The sequence below is a fragment of the Syngnathoides biaculeatus genome, chromosome 20 (assembly GCF_019802595.1).
Source record: "Syngnathoides biaculeatus isolate LvHL_M chromosome 20, ASM1980259v1, whole genome shotgun sequence".
Taxonomy (NCBI): domain Eukaryota; kingdom Metazoa; phylum Chordata; class Actinopteri; order Syngnathiformes; family Syngnathidae; genus Syngnathoides; species Syngnathoides biaculeatus.
Genome location: NC_084659.1, coordinates 1,284,477 through 1,310,577, shown reverse-complemented (window position 1 = coordinate 1,310,577; position 26,101 = coordinate 1,284,477). Strand labels below are relative to the sequence as shown.

Below are 26,101 nucleotides of genomic sequence, written 5' to 3'. Positions count from 1 at the left end.
TTAATTCCTCAAAATACTTTAAGAGGTAATTTCGAACTGAAAAATACATAAAACCCATTTCAATTTAAACTTAGCATTTATTCTTCTAAGCATTTCTTAAATGAGAAAAAAGAGGGCATTTGTGGCTGTACATTTATGATCTTACATCAGAACAACAATGATGAAAAAGATTGTGTCACGAACGAGGCTCGAGGGCGGACCCAAATGCACGACTCCAGAGGCAACCAGGTAGTGTACAGAAAGCCGTTATTCGGTCCGTGGTCAATGATCAACGAGTCAGTCAGGAAAAGCTGGAGTATCAGAAGAGGCAGGCTTACTACGATGGTCAGGGAACAGGCGAGCGTCGGTACACGGTAGGTCAGGTATACGGGAGTGCACGAACGAGGCATGGGAATCAACGATCTGGCGGAGGACTAGTTGTCCCCCGTGTCCTATAAGTACTGGGTGTAATCAGCCGAAACAGGGTGCAGGTGTGTGTCGACTAATTGGCTGACCACGCCCAGCCTGGGGAGGATGCCAGGGGCATGACAGATTGCTTGAGAGGAAACGATACATTTTTTTCCACAAACAGCACTTGACTCAAAATGTAGCCAACTGCAAATATGATGCTCGTACACTGACCGTTTGCCTCACATTGCTTAAATCACTGAGGAATTCTGTCCCTTGACGAATATGACAAGCAATGAATCAAGTCATGCCGTGGTCACATATTCTACTTGTCAACATCAGAATAAACTGGACACAATTTTAATGGGGGTCATAATTACTAGACACCATAGCCTGGGGCATTGGGGGTCTTGCACAGGGTGTGATTGAAGCTAATGTACCAGTGCCCCTGACTTCAAGTATGGGACCCTCTGGTCAGCTGATTTTTGCGTACATTTGGAGAACTGTGACACCAAATCAGTTTTGCATGTAAAAATATTTTGGTGGAGCGTCATTGCTGCAAACTCTGACACTTGCACGCCCCACAAAACCTGCCATGGTGCCACTTCGTATGCACACTCATTCACGGCTGTCGGTTTCTGCGAATGTGGCACCATTTGTGGGTAACTTTCGCGTGCGCCACAGACTCACAACTGTGCTCAACCAATGTGAGGAATGAACAAATGAATTCAAGAAGTGATACTTTGGCACGTTCACTCAAAAGACTGGATTGTTTGAACAAGTTGCTCGCTATACTTGAGTGTCGTCTCTTGCTGCGCTGTACCCCCCCAAAAAGAAAATGTGTGGTGCACAAAGTTCCTAAAATACAATTTTTTGAGTGAACATTCTGAAATATCACTTCAAGACTTTTTCCATTTTCCGGTTCAAAGATTTTCCCTCCCCCAAAAAGCTATAACACGTGTTTGTATCAGGCAAAAACAAAGCTGCTTTATAAACTCCTGCCAAGCAAATGTGTGTCTTCAAGGGATTTTACGCTGTTATTCAAAGTGGACATACAATTTGCTAATCATTTCATTGTAAACCGTTTTATGATATTTACACTGAAATGCTCTTAAATGGCATTTAGTTCCCTTATTTCATGTTTTTTTTTTTTAGATGTTTAATTGCACCATAAAGAGTAGCTTCTAATTCAAACTACAATGCAGGCTTTAAAGACCCCCGGCACATTTGCACAGAAGGTTATAAAGATGTAGCCGATTAAGACCACTTGCAGGCCAAGAATTCTATGGATGTCAGCTTGTCCACACCTAGTGTAAACTGCAAGATGGCGTCTTGACTACTATTCGGGTGGGATCGGCTCCAGCAATCATGCTAGCTGGTCCACACGTTGCGTAAACTGCAAGATTGCGTCTTTACTACTATTCGGGTGGGATCAGCTCCAGCAATCTCATTACCCTTTCGAGGATAAGCAGATAAGAAAATGGATGGATGGAATAGGCTAACAAAAAGTTTTTATTTATTAGAGGGCTGCCCATTCGTGGCAGCAGCCACCACATAGCTCTGCCCCCTGCTGGACATTCACATTATTCACATCGGATCTTAATGTTATATCAAATCATCAAACAGGAATATCACTAAAATTAAAACGCATGGAACAAGTGAACCAACCTGATCTGCATAGCACAATTTGAGGCTTCAGATTGAACACAGCGTCCAGTAGTTGTGGCTTCTTTTCCTCTTTTACGCCCCAAAGTTCCTCCTCGTAAACTGCTGTCCTTTATTGCACACATGTTCACATAACGATCACTTTGGAGGGATGAGAAAAGCAAGTGCAATCCCAATATGTGAGACAATTAAAAAAAGATCAAGACGGATTAATTATAGAGATAATATAAACACTATTCTAGCAAAGCATTCAGAATCCAGATTAAGTAAATACCGATGCAGAAAATAATCGTTCCAGGAAATTATTTATGACTATCAGACAAAAAACACTGATAGAATGTAGCTGTTGGTTTATTCTATCATACATTCATCAATCATTTAGATTCCCCCCCAGAATTCATTGTCGCATTTTATGAGACATCCTTTGAAGTTTGCTGGCGGGAAGAACAAGACTTTACTTCATGCTTGATCTCTGCTGACCAAAGTGTTGATCACCAATGCGTCTCTTTGTTAGCAAGCTAAACTCGTCCGAGAAAATTTGAAATGCACGAAAAGACTCCAATCGGCACAAAAACAGCACAAACTATTTTTTTTAATCCACTCAAGTAGTGATCGGGGATGTCGAATGTCGAGGAATTGACCCCTCCGTAGAAATTGCCTAGGCCGCGTCGCTGACCAATCAGAGGCCAAAACCTCGAGCGCATGCACATAAAGGCGCGTTCTAGCAAGCCGGTCTCCTATTTACGGCAGTCCTGTGATGCGTGCCCCCCGCCCCAACAATACGTCACAATTGCCGACAGGAACGTTTGTTCCGATGTTGCCACGAATGCCGATTATGTTGAATTAAACTTTCAGTATTTTCAAAACATTGCGAGTTTAGACCGTTCGTGTTTATTCCTTGACAGGCCACTGCATTTAACGTTTCTTCAGATAAAGTTTGTCAGATCAAGAATTTTTATTGATGAAGAATTTTAAATACCGTTTTATAACATTTTCTACTAATATCAGTTGAAATTGGAAATTATCATTTCTGGGTTTTAAATTTTAGTTTTCTATTTTAGTTGTGTATTTTTTAATTTTATTTTTAATTTACAGTTGTTATATTAATCCTGTAACTTATTTTAAGGCCATCCCTAATCATACCCGTAACTTTATCTGCAAGCATGACTGACCACACCCGTATAAACACAACTGATTATACTGTTAGTATTTCTAGATCTATAACTAAGATAGTTAGCAATGTGGTTGAGTGTATCAGTACAACGCGACGTAACAAGTTTGAGACTTAAAATTTTGCTTGGCTATTTAACCTTTTGTTGCCTGCTTGCGACCCATATTGTATTAAAAGTATGTGAACATACCTTAAGCAAGACTTATACGAACGTCCTCCTCGGTCCTCAGCACCGATGGCCACCGACCGTTGAGGGTGTACACTGCCTCCTCCTTGAAGATTGCTCGGATTGGCTCCAGCAATAATCCTGCAACCCTGGTGAGTTTCAGTGGCTAAGAAAATGGATGGATGGATTTACCTTGAATGGGTACCCCAAGAAAATCTTGTTCTGGTAAAATATTGAAAATATTTAAGTTGAGAAAAGGTGAACTTGCATTGAATTTATCTTCACATTGTTAGAGAAATAAGAGCTCTTTGTGTTACGCTGTATTTTTCAGACAGATATTTGTGTGGGATTTCAATGTTGAAAATGATGTTAGAATTTTAAAATTATACGTGTTTTGTCAATTTATTATGGTAATTTTAAGAATTTTCTCATTTGTTTTGTGTTTTCTGGAAGGTTAAAATGTTTCACGATTTGTTACGTTTGGCACTTTTAGGCCACTACAGTTAATAACGCAAGTCTGGTGAGTGAAGCGGTTTGCTGGGCCGGCTGACTGACAGCACGCAAGCAGTTGTGTAGAACTGGAGTAGTGATATCTGCTTGATACGTGTGAGGTCCTTGTTTGGAAACAAAGGTGCTCAGCTTCTTTTCCGCAAAGACGAGCCCCACGAACAACAAATGATAACATCATCCAACTCCCATCGGGGAATCCAACCCCAGTCATCCACGTGACAGGCGGAGATACTGTCCACTATACTAACGAGACTCGAACAGTTTGCATGTTCTCCCCGTGCTTGTGTGGGTTTTCTCCGGGCACTCCGGTTTCCTCCCACATCCCCAAAACATGCAACATTAATTGGAGACCCCAAGGTGTGATTGTGAGTGTGACTGTTGTCTGTCTTTATGTGCCCTGCAATTGGCTGGCAACCGGTTCAGGGAGCACACCTCCTCATGCACGATGACAACTGGGAAAGGCTCCAGCACTCCAGCGACCCTCATGAGGATGAGCGGCTAACCCTAAAATAAATACGAGTGGAATTTCACTCCATTTCACTTATGAAACACAGAACCAAGGTTCTCAAAGTTATTTATTTCTGTGAAACATGGCATAAATTTATATTTAACCATCAAAAATCCTCTAGTGATCTGTGTGGGGATGAGTAGGATATAAAATGCATGATAGGATAATGATTTTAGGATAATAATTTATGAGGAGTTTTTATCTGGAGTTGCCAAAAACAGGAGTGCTGAGTGAAGTGATCGCAATGGACCTTACCGACCTGTCAATCGCTCGTACAATAATAGCCAATCAGATAGCCGCATTGTCTAAAACCCTGGCTTGACACGGTCCTTTTGTCCCTCATGTCCCACAAGCAACCCTGGTTATCAGTCGCGTGCGGTTGGTTAATGTTACGAACAAATTGGTCCTCAGATGCGCTTGGGGAATGTGCAATTCTGATGAAAGATATCCGGCAAGGTTACAAGGGGCCTGGATGATCAATTTTCCAAAGCCTAAAACAGTTGAGGAACTGTCTATGATGAATTAAGGCTTGCAGAAGAGCAGTGTACAACACTTGGTTCCATTATGAGCCAAGTCAAATGAATACACCCACTAACTTATATAGACTACAATGATATAACTTGTGATCTTTCCAAGTAAAAACTACTCACCCTGCTTCACATGCTGTCAGGTTCACCAATCAGACATTCATTAAACAGGACAAAAAAGGAAGCAAAGACACCAGTTAAATTCTCGCGAGGAGAGAGGAGAGGAACTGTCTCGTACAATTTACCACTGCACTCTCTGATTATCCTCTCCTCAGCACGTCTATTTATTTAGTTTTGAGACGCCCCTTATTTACATGGATGTTACAAAAAGGAGACGACAACCAAAACAGTTTGAAACAAGGTGTACATGTTTGTTCATGTGCGTGTGCGTGTGTGTGAGATTGCTGAATACATGTGTGGTCATCATTTCTTGAACAGGCAGCAGTTCTGATGAATAGATGTTTTTGTTCTTGCTATCTCCTGCTAGGAGGCTGCCACGTTATCTAGGGCAGAGCAGAGCATTTCTTTATTGGAAGCAAATGTATAATAATTATGATCACAATTATTCCTACACATGCGCAGTACGATTCCACAATTTTATCCTGTTGGATTTCAATATGAAGTTTGTGAGGCGTCAAACGTTTTTGCATCGATGGCCAACGTTCCGCTGTAACTGACATTGCATCCTGCTCTGTCCAAAACCTTAATTCCGTGTACATATCCTTGTGTGAAATAGTTGAGACCTCTCTATAGAACCCTATTGGAGAAGTCCGACACATTTGGCAAAAAACATACCCCAATTTTATCTGGAATACGCAAGAGTATCCACTTCAGAGCTATTCTGTTCAGTTATCATTTTGGAAGATTGTGGGCCATGGCAACTGTAGCTAAGGGGGCGGAGCTGAAGATTGCCAGTCGAAAAGGTCCATTGACCAATCGACCGCAAAGGGAGAATTGACCCCTCCGTAGAAATTGCGTCATCCGGGTCGCTGACCAATCAGAGGCCAGAGATCTGCATAAATGTTGGCGTCCGCCATTACCTCTGACAAAGTTGCATGGTCCAGTATAGCTTTTGTTAGCGTTTTATCACGTATTTGGGTTCTTTAACAATAGATATGGTTAAGACGTGTAGTCACGGACTTTATAATAGTGACGACAGGTATCCTGAAAGGCGAGTTGGTGGAGTTCAATTCGTACCCTTTCCAAAACCGAAGATCTAGTACGAAAAATGTCTTCGATGGATCAAACTTTGTGGAAGACGGCATGATCAACTGAATCCATCTAAAATCAACCGGAACAGAAGACCGAGTACGAAAAATGTCTTTGATGGATAAAACTTTGTGGAAGACCGCATGATCAACTGAATCCATCAACCGGAACAGATGTTTGCACGAAGGTAAGCCCTATATTTGATTTTCAATACATGTCTCATATAAATGAATTAGCAGTTCTTCGCTTGCATAACATAGCGACGTGTGAATGATTGACACACTTGATCTGTATTGAGCGATATTTTGCGATGATCTGACTGCACAAACGTGTCCCTTTGTTCGCGGCTAGGGAGCTAAGCTAAACCGGACTATGTTTGCACGAAGGTATGCTCTATATTTGATTTTCAATACATGTCTCATATAAATGAATTAGCAGTTCTTCGCTTGCATAACATAAGTGTGAATGATTGACACACTTGATCTGTGTTGAGCGATACTTTGCGATGATCTGACTGCACAAACGTGTCTCTTTGTTGCCGGCTAGGGAGCTAAGCTAAACCGGACTAGCGAGTCCTAAAAGCCTTCGACGTGCACAGAGACACCAAGACTGAAGGAAGGATGTTTGAGGACACTAAAGTAGTGATTGTCGTACTCGGTCGGGACTTGTGTAGGTTCGGCAATAATTCAAGAATAATTATTGAGGGGAGCGCGTGACGTTACACAAAGAAAACGAGAGAAACAACTCATAAATCAAGCCTCGCCTTCTTTTCCTTCATACGGTAGTTCACAAACGGCTATACAGATACATATACAGATTCTGCATATGTAACACGAAAATAGGAAACTCTCAATGACGAATTCGTCTTTGGGTTATAATATATATTATGTGGCTTCTCGGTCTACCTCTGACTCCGGAAAGATCTTGTGCTAATATCAATGGTTTCTCCGTTGATATGCATGGAAATACCATTGAAATACCGCTCGCTGAAATACTTGAAGCCCTCCTGTCTGCTTTTCAACGATATTTCACTATTCGCTAAGAATGCGAGTGAGAAATCAGCTGGTAAATCGGACAATTTCGCTCTAGTCTTTTCTTCCTGCGCCGCCATTTTTGCTAATTGTTTGTCTGAGGTTAGCACACGTCGGGTGACGTAACTTCAGGAGGCATGATTAAGTGCCCTGTACGGAGGGGTCAATTGCAAACAAAGGCTACTGTACCAAATATTAACATTGGTTTTCTCAGGTGTTCAAATACTTATTTGCAGCTCTATCACACAAATAAATAATCAAAAAAAAAAATCATACATTGTGATTTCGGGATTTTTCTTGTTTAGATTATCTCTCACAGTGGACATGCACCTACGATGAAAATTGGAAAATGGATGGGAAGGATGTTTTTGACTGTATATCATAGTAAAATCTATCTATCCATCCATCCTTTTTCTTAGCCGCTTATCCTCACAAGGGTCACAGGAAGTGCTACAGCCTATCCCAGTTGTCAATGGGCAGGAGGCAGGGTACACCCTGAACTGGTTGCCAGCCAATCATAGGGCACATGGAGACAAACAGTCGCACTCACAATCCTCTCTCAAGCTCGTCTACATCATCGAGCTCACAGTGCCCTGGGAGGGGGCAGTCGAGGAGGCATATGAGTGGAAGCGGCTGAGGTATGCAGGACTTGCGGCTGAACTGCAACAGCAAGGCCGGAGAGCAGATGTACACCCAGTTAGTAGCAGAGGGTTTATAGCCTACTCAACATCCAGGCTCCTCAGAGAGTTGGGAGTCCGAGGGAAGGCCCATCGGGAGGCTGTCAGAGATCTTTCCAAGGCGGTGATAAAGACCAGCCAGTGGCTGTGGATAAAGAGGAAAGACCCCAATTGGGCCTTCAGGAGAGTGCATGGCACCTAGGAGGAGAACCTGGGACGCTGGGATTCACTGCTGAACCCTCTCAAGAGTGTTGTGGGCCTATCAGTGAAACACTTGATGACGGAAGGAATCCCACTTCATAACCCAGAGGGGGCCATCACTTATTTGAAGATCCCACAGAGCCTCATCGGAGCTGAAATTTGCATGAACAGAGGAATATTAACATCAAGTCCTAAATAATACACCTCAGCACAATTTAGAGTCTCCAATTAATGTTGCATGTTTTTGGGATGTGCGAGGAAACCGGAATCCCCGGAGAAAACCCACGCAGGCATGGGGAGATCATGCAAATGGCACACAGGGAGGTCCGGGATCGAACCGAGGACCTCAGAACAGTGAGGCCAACACTTTTCCAGCAGATCCACCGTTCCAACCAGTAGAATCTATCATCCAAAAAAACCTACCAATAACTAAAACTGAAATGCCATGGCAAACAGCTCCCCACATGCCCAGTTTGCAGGTTTTCTTTCTCTCTTTCTTGGTCCTCTTGGCTTCTTGGCTCTCCTTAAAGCATCAACATGTTTTTGTCCACTACGGTGGCATTTGCTTTGAACGATGTCATAACTTTTACACCACATGGAAAAATTAACGATAGAAAAAAACTTCACCAATCACCTATGTTCTGTGAACTCTAAGACACACAGTATGGCATCAGTCGGAAGGCATAATGGGTAATCGAAAACCCATCCATCCCTCTGACAAACATAGCTGCTAGTTAGTTTGTGTTAGATAATGTGGTCTCTAGTTCGTACGTGCATGTTTTTTCCCCCAACTATATTTGGGTCAATATCAGACATTGTGGTGCCCACTAAACACATCGGTGACTGGAAGAAAAACACTTTACCTTTCCTCTTCAGAAAAGTATTAATCAAAAATGCGTCTCTTTGTTAGCAAGCTAAGCTAAAGTCAAATGAGAAACGTCAACGTGAGCGAGACGACTCCAACCGGACACAAAAACTGCACGAAGAATGTTTTAGTCCACTTAAGTTCCGTGTCAAGGACTCAACATTCTGTCCAAATTCAACAAGATTTACTGAAGCACGATCGGGCATCCACAGCAGAGCGAGAGGGGAAATGAGTGTCATTACCCATGATCCTTTGGGCAGAGATATTTAAAGTGACGGGCCGCCGTCTGGAGCCTCGCGAGGGCTGTCAGGTCCTTGTGAGGAGGCTGCAGGGGGCTTGATGACTGCTTGTTCCTTGTTCACCACGGAAACGCTTGTCTTTGAGTTACACAGGAGCTGCGTGTCGTGTCGTGAGTGGTAAGCCGAAAGCAGTCAAAAACAGGGGATTTAGAACAATGGAAACACTGAATAGCCAAACTTCTCAGTTCCTCAAAACCCATCAAATATTAGTACAGCATCTTACATCATCAGAAACTATGGACTCTGAGGTGTAACGTCAACATGACTTAGCATATTTCTTGTTTTTCTTCTTCTTTCTTAAAGAACATCCCAGCAACATTCCAAAGGCTCGTCAGCAACTTAACATCTTGAAGGTGTTAAAGCCTACATGGATTACGTCATCGTTTACACCATGGAATGGGCTGCTCACTTCTTCTTCTTCTTTTCCTTTCGGCTTGTCCCGTGAGGGGTTACCACAGCGTGTCATCTTTTGCCATCTTAGCCTATCTCCTGCATGTTCCTCTCTAACCCCAACTGCCCTCATGTCTTCCCTCACCACATCCATAAACCTCTTTGGTCTTCCTCTCGCCCTTTTGCCTGGCAGCTCCATCCTCAGCACCCTACCACCAATATACTCACTCTCTCACCTCTGAACATGTCCAAACCATCTAAGTCTGCTCTCTCGAACCTTGTCTCTAAAACATCCAACTTTAGCTGTCCCTCTAATGAGCTCTAATCCTAACCAACCTGCTCATTCCGACCGAGAACCTTGACCTCTTCATTTCTGCGACCTTAAATTCTGCTTCCTGTTGTTTCTTCAGTGCCACCCTCTCTAATCCATACATCATGGCTGGCCTCACCACTGTTTTATAAACTCTGCCCTTCATCCTAGCAGAGACTCTTCTGTCACACCAGACACCTTGCGCCAGCTGTTCCAATCTACTTGGACCCGTTTCTTCACTTCCAGACCACACTCACCATTGCTCTGGATTGTTGAACCTAAATATTTGAAGTCGTCCACCCATGCTATCTCTTCTCCCTGTAGCCTCACTCTTCCCCCTCCACCCCTCTTATTCACGCACATATATTCTGTTTTACTTCGGCTAATCTTCATTCCACTCCTTTCCAGTGAGTGTGTCCATCTTTCGAATTGTTCCTCCGCCTGCTTGTCAGCAAAACATCCAACTTTGGCTGTCCCTCTAATCAGCTCATCTCTAATCCTATCCAACCTGGTCACCCCGAGCGAGAACCTCAACATCTTCATTTCTGCCACCTCCAGTTCTGCTTCCTGTTGTTTCTTCAGTGCCACCGTCTCTAATCTGTACATCATGGCCGGCCTCACCACTGTTTTGTAAACTTTGCCCTTCATCCTAGCAGACTCTTCTGTCACATAACACGCCAGACACCTTTTTCCAGCTGTTCCAACCTGCTTGGACCAGTTTCTTCACTTCCTTACCACACTCACCATGGCTCTGGATTGTTGACCCTAAATATTTGAAGTCGTCCACCCTCCCCATCTCTTCTCCCTGTAGCCTCACTCTTCCCCCCTCCACTTTTCTCATTCACGCACATATATTCTTTTACTTCGGCTAATCTTCATTCCTCTCCTTTCCAGTGCATGTCTCCATCTTTCTAATTGTTCCTCTGCATGCTCCCTGCTTTCGCTGCATATCACAATACCATCTGCGAACATCATGGTCCAAGGGGATTCCAGTCTAACCTCCTCTGTCAGCTAATCCATTACCACTGCAAACAGGAAGGGGCTCAGAGCTGATCCCTGATGCAGTCCCACCTCCACCTTAAATTCCTCTGTCACACCTAAAGGCACACCTCACCATTGTTCTGCTGGCATTATACATGTCCTGTACTATTTTAACATACTTCTCCGCCACACCAGACTTACGCATGCAGTATCACAGTTCCTCTCTTGGTACTCTGTCATAGGCTTTCTCTAGATCCACAAAGACACAATGTAGCTCCTTCTGACCTTCTCTGTACTTTTCCACTAGCATCCTCAAGGCAAATAATGCATCTGTGGTACTCTTTCTAGGCATGAAACCATATTGTTGCTCGCAGATACTTACTTCTGTCCTGAGTCTAGCCTCCACTACACTTTCCCATAACTTCATTGTGTGGCTCATCAACTTTATTCCTCTATAGTTCCCACAGCTCTGAACATCCCCTATGTTCTTAAAAATGGGAACTAGAACACTTTTCCTCCATTCTTCAGGCAACTTTTCACCTGCTAGTATTCTGTTGAATAAGTTGGTCAAAAACTCCACAGCCATCTCTCCAAATTGCTTCCATACCTCTACCGGTATGTCATCAGGACCAACTGCCTTTCCATTTTTCATCCTTTGTAGTGCCTTTCTGACTTCCCCCTTAGTAATCATTGCCACTTCCTGGTCCTTCACACTTGCCTCTTCAACTCTTCATTCTCTCTCATTTTCACCATTCATCAACTTCTCAAAGTATTCTTTCCATCTATTTAGCACACTACTGGCACCAGTCAACACATTTCCATCTCTATCCTTAATCACCCTTACCTGCTGCACATCCTTCCCATCTCTATCCCTCTGTCTGGCCAACCTGTAGAGAACCTTTTCTCCTTCTTTCGTGTCAAACCTGGTGTACATGTCTTCATATGCCTCTTGTTTAGCCTTTGCCACCTCTACCTTTGCTCTACGTCGCATCTCGATGTACTCCTTTCGCCTCTCCTCAGTCCTCTCAGTATCCCACTTCTTCTTTGCTAATTTCTTTCCTTGTATGACTCCCTGTATTTTGGGGTTCCACCACCAAGTCTCCTTCTCCCCTTTCCTACCAGATGACACACCAAGTACTCTCCTGCCTGTCTCTCTGATCACCTTGGCTGTCGTCGTCCAGTCTTCCGGGAGCTTCGGTTGTCCATCGAGAGCCTGTCTCCCCTCTTTCCGGAAGGCCGCACAACATTCTTCCTTTCTCAGCTTCCACCACATGGTTCTCTGCTCTACCTTTGTCTTCAAAATCTTCCTACCCACCACCAGAGTCATCCTACACACTACCATCCTATGCTGTCGAGCTACACTCTCCCCTACCACTACTTTACAGTCAGTAACCTCCTTCAGATTTCATCGTCTGCACAAAATATAATCCACCTGCGTGCTTCTACCTCCGCTCTTGTAGGTCACTATATGTTCCTCCCTCTTCTGGAAATAAGTGTTCACTACAGCCATCTCCATCCTTTTTGCAAAGTCCACCACCATCTGTCCCTCAAAGTTCCTTTCCTGGATGCCGTACTTACCTATCACTTCTTCATCGCCCCTGTTTCCTTTACCAATATGTCCATTACAATCTGCACCAATCACAACTCTCTCGCTGTCTGGGATGCTCAGAACTACTTCATCTAGTTCCTTCCAGAATTTCTCTTTCATCTCTAGGTCACATCCTACCTGTGGGGCATAGCCGCTAACCACATGATACATAACACCCTCAATTTCAAATTTTAGTCTCATCACTCGATCTGATACTCTTTTCACCTCCAAGACATTCTTAGCCAGCTCTTCCTTTAAAATAACCCCTACTCCATTTCTCTTCCCATCTACTCAGTGGTAGAATAATTTAAACCCTGCTCCTAAACTTCTAGCCTTACTATCTTTCCACCTGCTCTCTTGGATGCACAGAATATCAACCTTTCTCCTAATCATCATGTCAACCAACTCCTGAGCTTTTTCTGTCATAGTCCCAACATTCAAAGTCCCTACACTCGGTTGTAGGCTCTGTGCATTCCTCTTTTTCTTCTGACGATGGATCCGGTTTCCTCCTCTTCTTTGTCTTCGACCCACAGTAGCTGAATTTCCACCGACGCCCTGCAGGTTAGCAGTGCCGGGGGTGGGCTTTGTTAACCCGGGCCACGACTGATCCGGTATGGGATTCTTTAGATGAACGCTCATATTTGTTTGGCACAGTTTTTACGCCGGATGCCCTTCCTGACGCAACCCTCTGCATTTATCCGGGCTTGGGACCGGCCTCCAGATTGCACTGGGTTGTGCCCCATAGGGCTGCATGCTCACATGAAGAGAATTCGTCGAGGGACTGTCGGCAGGGAACGTGACCGTCAAACTTGTTTAGTGTAAATTTGGAAAAGCACAATTTGTATTTTTAGGGCATGTTGTAGGGCACCGTCTGGTAAAAATAGTTTGTGCTAAATTCGAGACTATTGTACATTTCCCAGTTCCACAGTGTAAGAGAGAACTCATGAGATTCCTTGGTATGACAGGCTGTTGTCGGAAATTTTTGTCAAAATTTCTCTGATGCTGTATCTCTACTTAGTAACTTTTGGGGAAGAGTTAAATTTCGGTGGGATAGCTGCTGTCAAGCTGCATTTGAAAAAGTCAAAGCCATATTCATGAATTCTCCAGTGTTGCAGGCACCAAACTTCGAGAAAGCGTTGAAATTGCAAATTGATGCAACTGATGTAGGTGCAAGTCCTGATGCAAGAAGATGATTCAGGTCATGATCATTCAGTGTGTTACTTTGCCAAAAAGTTAGATAATCAAAGAAATTATTCAACAATTGAAAAGAAAACTATGAGTCTTTTGAGGTGTACTTGGGTACTACCACATTTCACATTGAAATATTTACTGATCACAATCCCTCAACTTTCCTTCACAAAATGAGGAACAAAACTCAGAGACTTTCAATATTGTGATCAATCCTCTACGTTGCCCGGACTGTGTGGGTGGACGGAATTTGCATTTATCAGTGTACCCCTTTAAGAGCCGGAGGCGGGCGGTGTTAGGTAAATTAGGAAGTAGAATGTGTGGCATGTTGTGGCCTAGCAGCAGCTGGTAAGCAACCTGTTTGTCCACACTGCTCAGGTTAGTGTACCGCACAATGCAATTTAAAGATGTAGGCTACTTAATTTCTGAGTGAAAGCATTCATTCATGTGATTACAGTCAGCATTGTGTTAAATTATGTTCATTATACCAATGAAAGAGGTGTCAATTATTTTCGTTTTGGAAAACGTGCACATAACGATCACTGTGGAGGAATGAGAATAGCAAGTGCAAACCGAATGTGAAATGAAATAAAGATTTAGACTGATTCATTCTAGAGTACTGAGGAGCGAAATTAAGTTCAGTTTTAGTTGCTTTTGTGAGCTGACAGAAAATACAGATTTAGAGAGACATGCATTACATTCACACACACCCGTAATATGTATGCCCTTGGCCCTAAAGAATACTTCTCCTTCACAGAACTTAGTTATTGCTAAGTAGGCGTGAAATTCTAAAAACTATCCAATACCTACCTAGAAAAAAAATGCTCTGAGCAAACTCTGACATAAGGGAATGATTTGGCTATTACATCGGCTCTGCTGATATGTGACAGCCACAGTTGTCACCGTTTGGTTGATAACTGCTCCGTTTTTTCGCACTGGTTCTTGATCACAGCTGGAAGTCGAAAGAAAGACGCTTTACAACGCCCACTTTCGTTTGAGCAACTGATAACAGCATTACACCCCCATTCATATGCATTTCTGAAATGATTTCTGCTTGGTTACGGTTTGTTGACTCAAATTCACCCATCCAAAATTGTCCACGGTCTCTGAACCGGAAGGTGTGTGACGTTAGTAAAAAAAAACAAACATCTTGTGTGTGGGGGGTAGGGAGAAGCAAACCTTACCCCCCCCAGTCAATTTATTTAACAGTGTATTGAAATATGTGCACATTTTTAATTGTTTCTTACATTTAGATTCATTATTCTGTATTAAATGTTTTGGTTGGCAGGTATCAGACTTATGAATTAATCATGAATGGACAGCTGCCTGTCATTATACACATGGCCAGAAGGTGATGTCATGGCCACATTCTCGAACAAATTGCTGAAGTGATTGGATGGCTGCAGGAAGCTTAATCTCACTATCATAACATTCTACTATTTGGGTGAGGGAAACTATTAATTAGCTTGTATGAAAATGAAAAGTGGCAACCTGTTGATATTTGCTGCTCTGGACCTCCTGCTGCTTAAACCTGAATCCATGCTTGTGCATTCCATTGATGTGTCGGACACCAAAAGTCGCAGCCGCTGTCACGTTTTCCTTGTCACAGGTGACTGCCGGCCAAGATGGGGCCGCAAGTAGACAATGAAGCCTTGCGGCACACCACACCAAAACTGCAAAAAGGTGAGTCCTCATGGTGAGGATGAAGAACTGGAAACAGCACACACCACACGTGACCCATATGGACTTTAACCAGGTTGAGGAGCTCTGAGGACCAATCACAGTGGAGAACACCTGTGTCCTAATTAGTAGTGGTTGTCATTTCAACCAATCATGTTCATTCAACTCAGCTAAGCACTTTCGGAAAAAAACATTAACTGGAGTATCATTTTTAATAATATAAAAAATATTTGGAGGAAAATATTAATATTTTTGAGAAAAAACTTGTACCTCATAAAAATTATATTTTTAAATTTTACATTTTTTTCTTTAGAAAAATCACAGGTCATGGAATTATGTTTCAAGACAAATAAAAAAACCTTCACAAAAAGTATTTTTCCAAGAAAATGTTTTAAAGAAAGAAAACATGTAACATGTAATTTTATTTTAATACAGTATGTTACACAACTCACGAACTACATGTGCCTCAGGTGGTGTGAGGAAAACGTGAGTTTATTGCCTTCACAGCAGGGGAAAAAAATCTTTCAGGTGACAGCAACACTTGCCACATAGCATAGTGATTATTATGTTTGCCTCACACACACGAAAGGGCCTATATATGTGTGTGTGTGTGTGTATATATATATATATATATATATATATATACACACATATATGGTCCTGCAGCTGTAAAGTGTTGGCCTCACTGGTCTGAGATCCAGGGCTCAATCCCAGCCCTGCCTCTGTGGAGTTTTCATGTTCTCCTCATGCCTACATGGGTTTTTTTCTGGACACTCTGATTTCCTCCCTCATCCCAAAAACATGCAACATTAATCAGACACTCTAAATTGCCCCAAGGTCTGACTGTGAGTGCGGCTGTTTGTCTCTATGTGGCATGCCATTGGCTGGCAACCAGTTCAGCGTGTACCCTGCCTCCTACCGGATGACAGCTGGGGATAGGCTCCAGCAATTCCCGCGACCCTCGTGAGTATAAGTGGCTCAGAAAATGGATGGATGGATATATATAGATCTATATATATTAAAGTGGATTCACACACCCAGTTTTGAAACAAGTACCAGGCACACATCAGTAGTAATAAACTATGGACACTTCCACTCTACTCAAGATTTACAACGTGACCAGAAAACCAAATTAAACATCCATCAATCCATTTTCTTAGACGCTTATCATCACAAGGGTCACGGGGCGTTCTGGAGCCTATCCCAGCTGTCAATAGGAGGCAGGGTACACCCTGAACTGGCTGCCAGCCAATCATAGGGCACATGTAGACTGACAACAGTTTCACTCACAACCACACATTGGGGAAATTTGGATTTGTTCAATTAATGTTGCATGTTTTTGGGATGTGAGAGGAAACCGGTATGCCCAGAGGAAACCCATGCAGGCACAGTGGACATTTCACGTGCGAGATGAACATCTTAACCAGTACACAATGGAAATTGCCACACACACACAAAAAAAAATATACAAAACTCTTATTTCAGAAAAAAAAATTATCTGACTAAACTTGGAAATTTAAGTTAAGGCGAAGAGCTGAAATCAAAGCAACACTGTAGTGGAATTAATGTTGAGACACAAAAACAACAATGTATTAGTGCCAAAAGGCTACCTGGATGCTCAGTTTGCTTTTCCTTTCTCTCGGTTTCCTGGTCCTCTCGTACTCACCTCTCAGCCCCCCAACCTCACGTCACAAATCCTATCTTGCAGACCACAACCGACACCGTCAGGCAGGGAACAAAGTAGAATAATTTGAAAACTGTGTAAAATTCTGTTTCAGCACTTAAAGAACTTAGTATAACTTAAATATGGTCTTTTGTGCCCTCAACGTTTGAGGTTGAACAGGTTATGAGCCCCTGAGGGAAGTCTGAGGCCGGTGCAACCGCTGAAGCTTCGGGGGAGACGACCACAAACGACTAGTGCTTGCTAGGCCTCAACGCAAGCGAGAAAATGTCACCTTGTAATCTATTCCTTTTGCACATCTACCCTTATATGTTTCAATCTCATCCACCCCCCCCCCAAAAAAAAAAACCCCACACACTGCATTGAATCAGCGATAGGTGATCCGCGAATTAGAGAGGGATTACTCTACCAGGCAGCACTGGGCACTCATGGAAGAGATGCAGGATAATCAACAGCAAGATTTATAGTATATTTTAGACCAGTTTATTCATACTTTATTCAGTGATTTTTAACTGCTTACTCTATTAAAGCACTACAGAACTGAGAGGAATTCTATTTCAAGCAAGTTGCACGTCATGTATGTATAGCACATCTTAGAATAAAGTTACTTGAATTTAATTTTTCTGTGGCATTTTTAACTACCTTGTCACATGGTGACTATGTGACAAGTTATGAGGTCATTTGCTGCTCAATGTGGTTTGTTGTTCTAGGGGTATGCTGATTATCACTTGGGGGGTAAGCTGTTTAACTTCTCGGAACGGCCGTGCTGGCACTCGGTGGCATATGGACATCACGAAAGTATTGCGGAAAAAAAGAAGGCATTATTTTGCGTATTTTGGCACCAGTGCTATTTGTCTACAGGAGGCGTTAAGAAAAGAGAAAGACAACATGTAGATAAATATAATAGATCAAATGCATATAGATTTTTGGAAAGTGGTCTGTGAGCCATGTGACATATTTATAATGAAAGCTTCTTGATCACTGCTGTTACTCAACATTTTCCCATAGGAGGCTTCTATAAAATACATAGACAAGAGGATACAATAACAGCTGCTACACAAAATAAAAGAATGTTTATTTTTGTGAGTCAGTAACATATCAGCGGTGTGCCACGTTGAGGATTTACAACATTTGGTCTAAATTCAGGAAGATTTAGTGAAGCCCGATCGTCCCTCCGCCAACATTGGAAGAAGGGACAAGTGACGTATGAGCCATGATGGTCTATAGCAGAAATGTTTTAAGCGACAGCCACATACTCGAAGGGACCGTCAAAAAGAAGTGTCCACATCCATTTTCCAAACCGCTTATCCTCAACAAGGGTCACAGGATTGCCGGTGCCTGCCCAAGCTAACATTGGGCAAAAGGCAGATGAGACTGCGAACTGTTTGCCAGAGAGGTCTAAGTAACATTGCAACACCACCACTGCCCACATCTAAGTCAGGTGTGTGTACCACTACACTATTAGTGACCAGATGAGAAGGGGCTGTCTTATGGCATCAGCTTTGTGTGATTGGGATTCGTAGTGTTTTCATATATTCTAAGAGCTTCTATTACCGGGAATGTAACACAAACGTTACCTCGTTATTATAGTGGACAGTACCTCTGCCTGTCACGTGGAAGACCAGGATTTAATTCCCCGATGGGGAGTTAAATAACATTTTCCTTTTGCTTATCGTGGAGCTATTTTTTTTCGGATAGCAAGCCAAGCAGCTATGTTTCCAAACAGGGACCTCGTGTGCTTGCAAATATCAAAATTACTGTACTACACAAATGAAACTGTTGCTCGCGTGCTGTCTGTCACCAAGACCAACAACCTTCCTCATTAGCTGGGATTGCTGATGTGTTTGGATGCAGTAACTAGTGGCCTAGCGTGCAAAACAAAACAAAAGGTGAAACACTAATACATTCTAGGCCAGCACAGCGGTGCTACCCATTAGACTTGTTGGCCTCACAGTCGTGGATATCGGGGTTCAAATCCTGACCCACCCTGTATGGAGCTTGCGTGGGTTTTCTCCAAGCACTCTGGTTTCGTCCCACATCCCACGTTATTATTAATTGGAGACTTTTAAATTGCCCCTAGGTATGGTATGATTGCAAGTCTGAATGTTTTCTATGTCCATGTGCCTTGCAATTGGCTGGAAACCAGTTCAGAGTGTACCCTGCCTCCTGCCCGATAATAGTTAGAATTGGCACCCGAACTCCCGCGACTCTTGTGAGTATAAGTGGCTCCAAAATGGATGGAGGGACTTTCTCAGCAACTCTTCTGGTTATTGTGTATGGCATAACTTACAGTTGAAAAAATAAGTTTTTGAACACCCTGGTACATTGCAGATTCTCTCACTTAGAAATCATGGCGGGATCAGCTAGAAGCTAGAATTTTGACCCTCAAAGACCTGTTAGGCCGCCTTGAAAAGTTCACCTCCACTCCATGTATTATCCTGAATCAGATGCACCTGTGTGAGTTCTTTAGCTGCACAAAGACACCTGTCCACCCTATACAATCAGTAAGACTAAAACTTGTAACATGGCCAAGACCAAAGAGGTGTCCAAAGACACCAGAGAGAAAATTGTACAACTCTCCAGGGCTAGAATGGGTTGCGGAGAAATTGCCAAGCAGCCTGATGAAAAAAGGTCCACTGTTGGAGCAATCATTAGAAAACGGAAGAAGCTAAACATGAAGGACAATCTCAATCGGAGTGGAGCCCCATGCAAGAAATCACCTCGAGGGGTCTCAATGATCATTAGAAAGGTGAGGAATCAGCCCAGGACAACACGACAGGACTTGGTCAACAGCCTGAAAAGAGCTGGGACCACCGTGTCCGAGGTGACTGTTAGTAATACACTAAGATGTCAAGCTTTGAAATCATGCATGGCACGGAAGGTTCCCATGCTTAAACTCGCACGTCAAGGCTCGTCTTAAGTTTGCCAATGACCATTTGGATGATACAGAGGAGTCATGTGAGGTTTTGTGGTCAGATGAGACCAAAATGCAACTTTTCCGTCATAATTCCGCTGACCGTGTTTGGAGGAAGATGAATGAGTTCCATCCCAAGAACACCATCCCTGCTGTAAAGCATGGGGGTGGTAGCATCATGCTTTGGAGGTGTTTTTCTGCACACGGGACAAATGCACTGTATTAAGGAGAGAATGACCGCACCCATGTATTGTGAGATTTTGGGGAGCAACCTCTTTCCCTTAGTCAAAGCATTGAAGATGGGTCGTGGCTGGGTCTTTCAACATGACAATGATCCGAAGCACACAGCCAGGAAAACCAAGGAGTGGTTCCGTAAGAAGCATGTCAAGGTTCTGGCGTGGCCTAGCCAGTCTCCAGACCTAAACCCAAGTGAAAATCTTTGGAGGGAGCTGAAACTCTGTTTCTCAGCGACAGCCCAGAAACCTGTCTGATCTAGAAAAGATCTGTGTGGAGGAGTGGGCCAAAATCCCTCCTGCAGTGCATGCAAACCTGGTGAACAACTACAGGAAACGTTTGGCCTCTGTAATTGCAAACAAAGGATACGATACCAAATATTAACATTGGTTTTCTCAGGTGTTCAAATACTTATTTGCAACTGTATCACACAAATCGTTAAAAAAAATCATAAATTGTGAATTCTGGATTTTTCTTTTTAGACTCTCTCTCACAGTGGACATGCACCTACGTTGAAAATTTCAGACACCTCTGTGATTTCTAAGTGGGAGAACTTGCAATATAGCAGGGTGTTCAAATACTTAATTTTCTTCACTGTATCTTATAATTTGCAGCTGTCAGGTGGAAATCCCCTCACCTCACCACCTCACTGAAATTAAAACTTAAAAATATATATATAAAAAAAAACCCTTGTATACAGAATGCATTAAATGCTTCTTTGTCACTGTTATTCTCACCAGCACATTTGTGTTTCTGAGCCTGATATTTATGAGACAATCTTTGGCCACGAACTGAGCAGGAAAAAAAGTTTCTCACCAGTGTGTTGTTGTGTGTCTTTTTAAATAATCCTTCCGAGTGAATCTTTGACCACAAACTGAGCAGGAAAAGGGTTTATTACTAGTGTGTGTTCTTGTGTGTCTGTTTAAATTTCCTTTCTGTATGAATCTTTGCCCGCAAACTAAGCAGGAAAAAGGTTTCTCACCAGTGTGCGTTCTTGTGTGAGTTTTTAGATTTCCCTGATGGGAGAATCTTTGGCCGCAAAATGAGCAGCAATAAGGTTTCTCACCGGTGTGTCGTCTTGTGTGTATTTTTAAAGTTCCCTTCTTAGAGAATCTTTGACCACAAACTAAGCAGGAAAAAGGTTTCTCACCAGTGTGGGTTCTGGTGTGTTCTTTTAAATCTCCCTCCTGAGTGAATCTTTGACTACAAACTACACAGGAAAAAGGCATCTCATCAGGATGTGTTCTTGTGTGCATTTTTAAGCTGTCCGTCCGTGAGAAACTTTGACCACAAACTGAGCAGGCAAAATCTTTCTGTCGTATTTGTATTTTCACATATCGTTTCATAATGCTCTTATAAGCAAATGTTCTCCGACTCTGAGAAATTTTCCATTCTTTGTTTTTTGTGTGACATGTGAAATCACTTTCATACTGTCTCTCATCAGTGTCACGAGGGTCTGATGTTATGTCATCACAATCTGATAGTGGTCCTAACAGTCCATCTGGGTGTGATGCTCCATTGTGGTCTCCATCTTCTGCTGTAATACATTGACTTGAGCTGCTGCTTGGAAGCTGTGCCCATCCACTCTCTACACTTTCACCTCCATCTTCACATTTCAAAGGAACACCAGTCAATGGAAAAGTGGCGATATCCCCCCCTTCCTGTTTAATGTGGGGTTGTACTTCTTCCACCTCTTTTTTAATCAAAATCATCTTGTCTTCCTTTTTGATGTGATGCACCTCCTTGTCCTCCGGTTCCTCTTTGATGTGAAGGGGCTCAGGTTCCTGCCGCTTAGTATGAAGATTTTCATGGATGTCTGCAACCCACAGAAAGACAAACACACATGGTTTGGTAACTCTTTTTTGTGACTTAGATGTTGTGTACTATGGTGTAGATTTATGTTTAAGGTTAATCTGAAATCCAGAGGAGTTGATACATTGGAAATAATAAAATTGGGCAGGTCAATAACGACAATAAAATGGAAAAAAAGTGTCAAATAAGCGTCTCATAAACAAGTAAGGGTAATACAGAGAATCCTGGTTTGGCATTTGCAAAACTTTCTAAACAGGTTTTGTAACAGTGGCCTCTAAAATAATTTCAGCAGCAGTGAAGGAAACACAAAAATATTGAATTAAAAATAAATTTACAAAGTCTCACCACATGAATTGCAAAATCGGCATTTAAAAGGTTTTTGAGGTATACTGTACATTATTGTTACATCTGGTTTTAGGTTATGAACGCTATATTCAATGTGCTTTACTGGAATGTATTTTTTTTTTTTAAACATGCAACAATATCACCTTATTTAGTCTGATTTGGGGCGGCACGGTGGGGCAGCTGTAAAGCGTCAGCCTCACAGTTCTGAGGTCCAGGGTGCAATCCCACCTGCGTGGAGTTTGCATGTTCTCCCCGTGCCTGTGTGGGTTTTCTCCAGGCACTCCAGTTTCCTCCGACATCCCAAAAACATGCAATATTAATTGGACACTCTAAATTACCCCTAGGTGTGATTGTGAGTGCGGGTGTTTGTCTCGATGTCCCCTGCGATTGGCTGGCAACCAGTTCAGGGTGTACCCTGCCTCCTGCCCTTTGACAGCTGGGATAGGCTCCAGCACCCCCCGCGACCCTTGTGAGGATAAATAGATGGTTTGATTTGTATTTGCTTTCATTCAATCCCTCTAAATTGTTCAAGTGACAAAATATTCACAACTTGTCACTTTTTATTTCAGTTTTGATGTTAATTCAATATCATATCCTGGCACTATAATCGCTGTTCTCACTATAATGTGGTGACACTTTTAAACACACATTAGAAGAAATATCAGGTTAAGTGATAGTGTAAGCAAGTGAGTTGAGTTTTTTTTCCAAGTCAACGAAAACATGATACTTCAATGAAATAAATGTTTCTCATGTTTATTAATTCTGGATAAGTTTACTTGGAGTGGGTTTCTGCAACAGCCTCAAAAGCAAAAATTTGTATGATAAATCTAGGAGTGTATCCCGCTCCTGGGTGAGTAGAGAATTGTGAATCTAACACGAATTACCATGTAGTGCAACCACACTTCCAATGAAGTCAGGATGTTGTGTTAAATGTAAACTAGTAAGTTTCTTTCAGCTCATCCAGTTAGGGGTTGCCACAGCGTGACATCTCGGACGAACGCCCATATTTGATTGGCAGTTTTTACGCCGGATGCCCTTCCTGACACAACCCCTCTTGGGGAGTAGAGGGCCCCAGTGAGATACGAACTCACAACCCCTGGTTTACCAAACCAATGGTCTAACCACTGAGCTATGGGCCCTCTGTTGTGTTAAATAGAAACTGAATACAATTATTTTCAAATCATGTTCAAACAGTTTTATTTAATTTTTTTTAGCAAATTTGTAATTTTATGGCAGCAACACATTCCAAAATAAGCTGGGACAGCTTTCAACAAGAATCACTAAACAATTCAGAACTGAGGACAACTAATTCTTGAAGCTTTGTTGCCGGAATTCTTTCCCACTCTTGCTTGATGTACAGCTTTAGACGTTCAACACTCCAGCGTCTCCCTTGTCGTATTTCATGCTTGTGAGCCATATGTTTTCAACGGGAGACTGCAGGCAGGCCAGCCAAGGCAGCATTCTTTTACTCCAAAACCATGCTGTTGTAACATGTGCAGAATGTGGTTTGGCATTGTCTTACTGTAACAACAGAGGGCATCCATGGGAGAAAAAAAAAAGACCAAACATATATGTTCATTCATCTGAGATGACACGCTGTGGCGACCCCGAAAGGGACAAGCCGAAAGAAACTTACTTAGTTTTTTTACTTGGATGGCAGCATATGTTGCTCCAAAATCAGTATGAATCTCTGCATTAGTCGTGCCTTCACAAATGTGGAACTTCGCCATGCCATTGGCACTAACACAGCCCAATACCATCACAGATGCTGGCTTTTGAAGTTTGCATCTGTAACAGTCCGGATGGTTCATGCTAAAACGTGATGGTATGCATGCTAATAATGTCACCAGTGTGTTCAAATGTACTTCATTAGACAAGCCACAGAATAATTGTGCACATAAGGTATGTGGAGAGATGATCAGGGCAATAGCATATGTTGACCCAAGGTGGCACCTTTAATGAGTTATGTTCAGGACATTGAGGTGTGTAACAGAAGGTGTACTGTTTAGGAAGCACGAGTATAGAGCTTGTACATGGGACATCACCGTTTTCATGGCGCCATATTGCCAGTCAAACAGAGCTGCTCGACATTGTGGGAGACATTGAACCGGAGGAGAATATTTACAATACCAAAGACTTATTGTGCTGTTGGTTGTCACAACAGACGAGACAGATATTCAGCAGAAAAGACCAGAAAATATCGATGGATTTTGGCAATTAAACGTGACGGCTGGTGCCCAATCAAAATACACACACGCCTGGATAGCGATCACTTCATTTCAGGAAGGAATTATTCTTAATCTCAAATTACAAAGGTTTTATAATGCCAAATTGATGCATTTGAAAACAATGCATATTAAAAAAAAAAAGTTTGTTACAGAAAGGTTTAGAGGTGTGTGTGTGCATGTGGCCTCAATACACTTCCGTCTGGAGGAGCTGACTCCCCGTCCTCTTTTTTTCCCCTCACCAATCATAGTTAATATATGCGTTTTGTGGAAAACCAAGGAACATTTATTTCAAGATTGGTATTAGTATTGAATACTATCTGAAAAGATCAATGGATTCCGGCAAAGGTTAACGTGGAGCCTGTTGCAGAAGCCATCACTTATCTTAACTCCGGTGAATAAAGCAAGTACTTTACAGATTCTGGTGAAGAGATGACGCTCAGCGCTCCTTAGACAAGGTGAGAAAGTCACTTTGTGGTCCCCAGTATTAACTGTTCCTGCTTCGGTGGCCTGATCGTGGTCGGGAGACACAGGGGAGATGTCTTCTCCAGGGCCGCGGTTGCCCTCCTCGGGGTTCAGTCCCTTCTTGCGTCGCAAAACCGAAGCTCAATGCCGGGAGTAGTAAAATCATGGATCATCAACTTGCTGTTATAATCGCGTTATTTTCTTTTTGCACACAACAGTTCCCGGTCGCCGTGAATCAACTTTCTTTTTCCTCACACTTGCTTCTGACCAAAAACGCATGCGCAGTCTGTCTCACCCACATAACATACACGCTATACCTATACAAAACCCTCAACCAGCCGAATACACTCCGCGTTCAAGAGCAATCAACCTGTCACTATGTCGGATTTATTCCAACGAAGTATTTGTATGCATCCGCTCTTTTCTACGCTTTCAAACTTTTCTGTGTAAATCTCGACGCCTTACTCACTATATACATGTGTAGGCCCAGTTGTTCAAGACAAGTGGAAGTCAATTAACAGTCCAATTTCTTATCGTCGAAAACATCGACTTCGGCATTAAATGAGTCCTCTATGCCAAGTGTCTCTCATTTTTCCATGTATCTTCGTTTATTATAACCCAAATGTTTAACGGTATCGGACAAAACTCTGGGCGTCATGCTATAAGACATTTTCGTGTCGTCTCCAACCTTCTTAGCATTGGACAATGCTTTGTTAGACCGGCAATATGGAGACGTAAACAAAAGTCATTTTAGATTTTATGATGTAGGTGCACGAGCTATATAGGAAGCTGTGTTCAACTTAGCTCAAATGTTTCAAGTCTACTTTTATAAAGATAAGCACTTTTAACATGGTGTCTGAAGTGGGATCAACCTACTGTTGGTATAACTAACTACTACTACCTACTGGTGGTCCTACGCAGAATTAAAAGAAAAAATGTCTGAGCTCGCCCTGTAGAGATTGGTGATATGGAAGCTAAGCTAAATCTACACAGCATACGAAGCAGACCCGTATCGGAGCCCAGAAAGAGATGTGGAAATGGGGGATCAGATATTCGCTATCGCACCTCCTGG

At 42.6% G+C, this 26,101-nt stretch overlaps 1 protein-coding gene and 2 long non-coding RNA genes across 6 annotated transcripts in view; 1 reads left to right on the top strand and 2 right to left on the bottom strand.

Moving 5' to 3' along the window:
• Positions 1 to 2,090: 2,090 nt before the first annotated feature.
• LOC133493455 (uncharacterized) lies at positions 2,091 to 15,284 on the bottom strand. The gene is made up of 3 exons (XR_009792986.1): positions 15,165 to 15,284; positions 3,414 to 3,611; positions 2,091 to 2,162 (listed from the first exon to the last, which is right to left on the bottom strand). It is a non-coding gene; the product is annotated as an uncharacterized LOC133493455 (long non-coding RNA).
• LOC133493454 (uncharacterized) lies at positions 13,972 to 17,941 on the top strand. The gene is made up of 3 exons (XR_009792985.1): positions 13,972 to 14,051; positions 15,283 to 15,356; positions 17,188 to 17,941. It is a non-coding gene; the product is annotated as an uncharacterized LOC133493454 (long non-coding RNA).
• A 147-nt stretch (positions 17,942 to 18,088) lies between these two features.
• Positions 18,089 to 26,101, bottom strand: part of LOC133493453 (gastrula zinc finger protein xFG20-1-like) — a 16,906-nt gene continuing 8,893 nt past the window's right edge. For 3 of the 4 annotated variants that reach the window (XM_061806809.1, XM_061806810.1, XM_061806812.1), the window contains one exon: positions 18,089 to 21,998. In XM_061806809.1, the coding sequence (XP_061662793.1) occupies positions 20,995 to 21,998 (1,004 nt within the window). In that variant the 3' untranslated portion in view covers positions 18,089 to 20,994. The remainder of the gene's footprint in view (positions 21,999 to 26,101) is intronic. The other variant, XM_061806813.1, reaches the window with a different exon arrangement.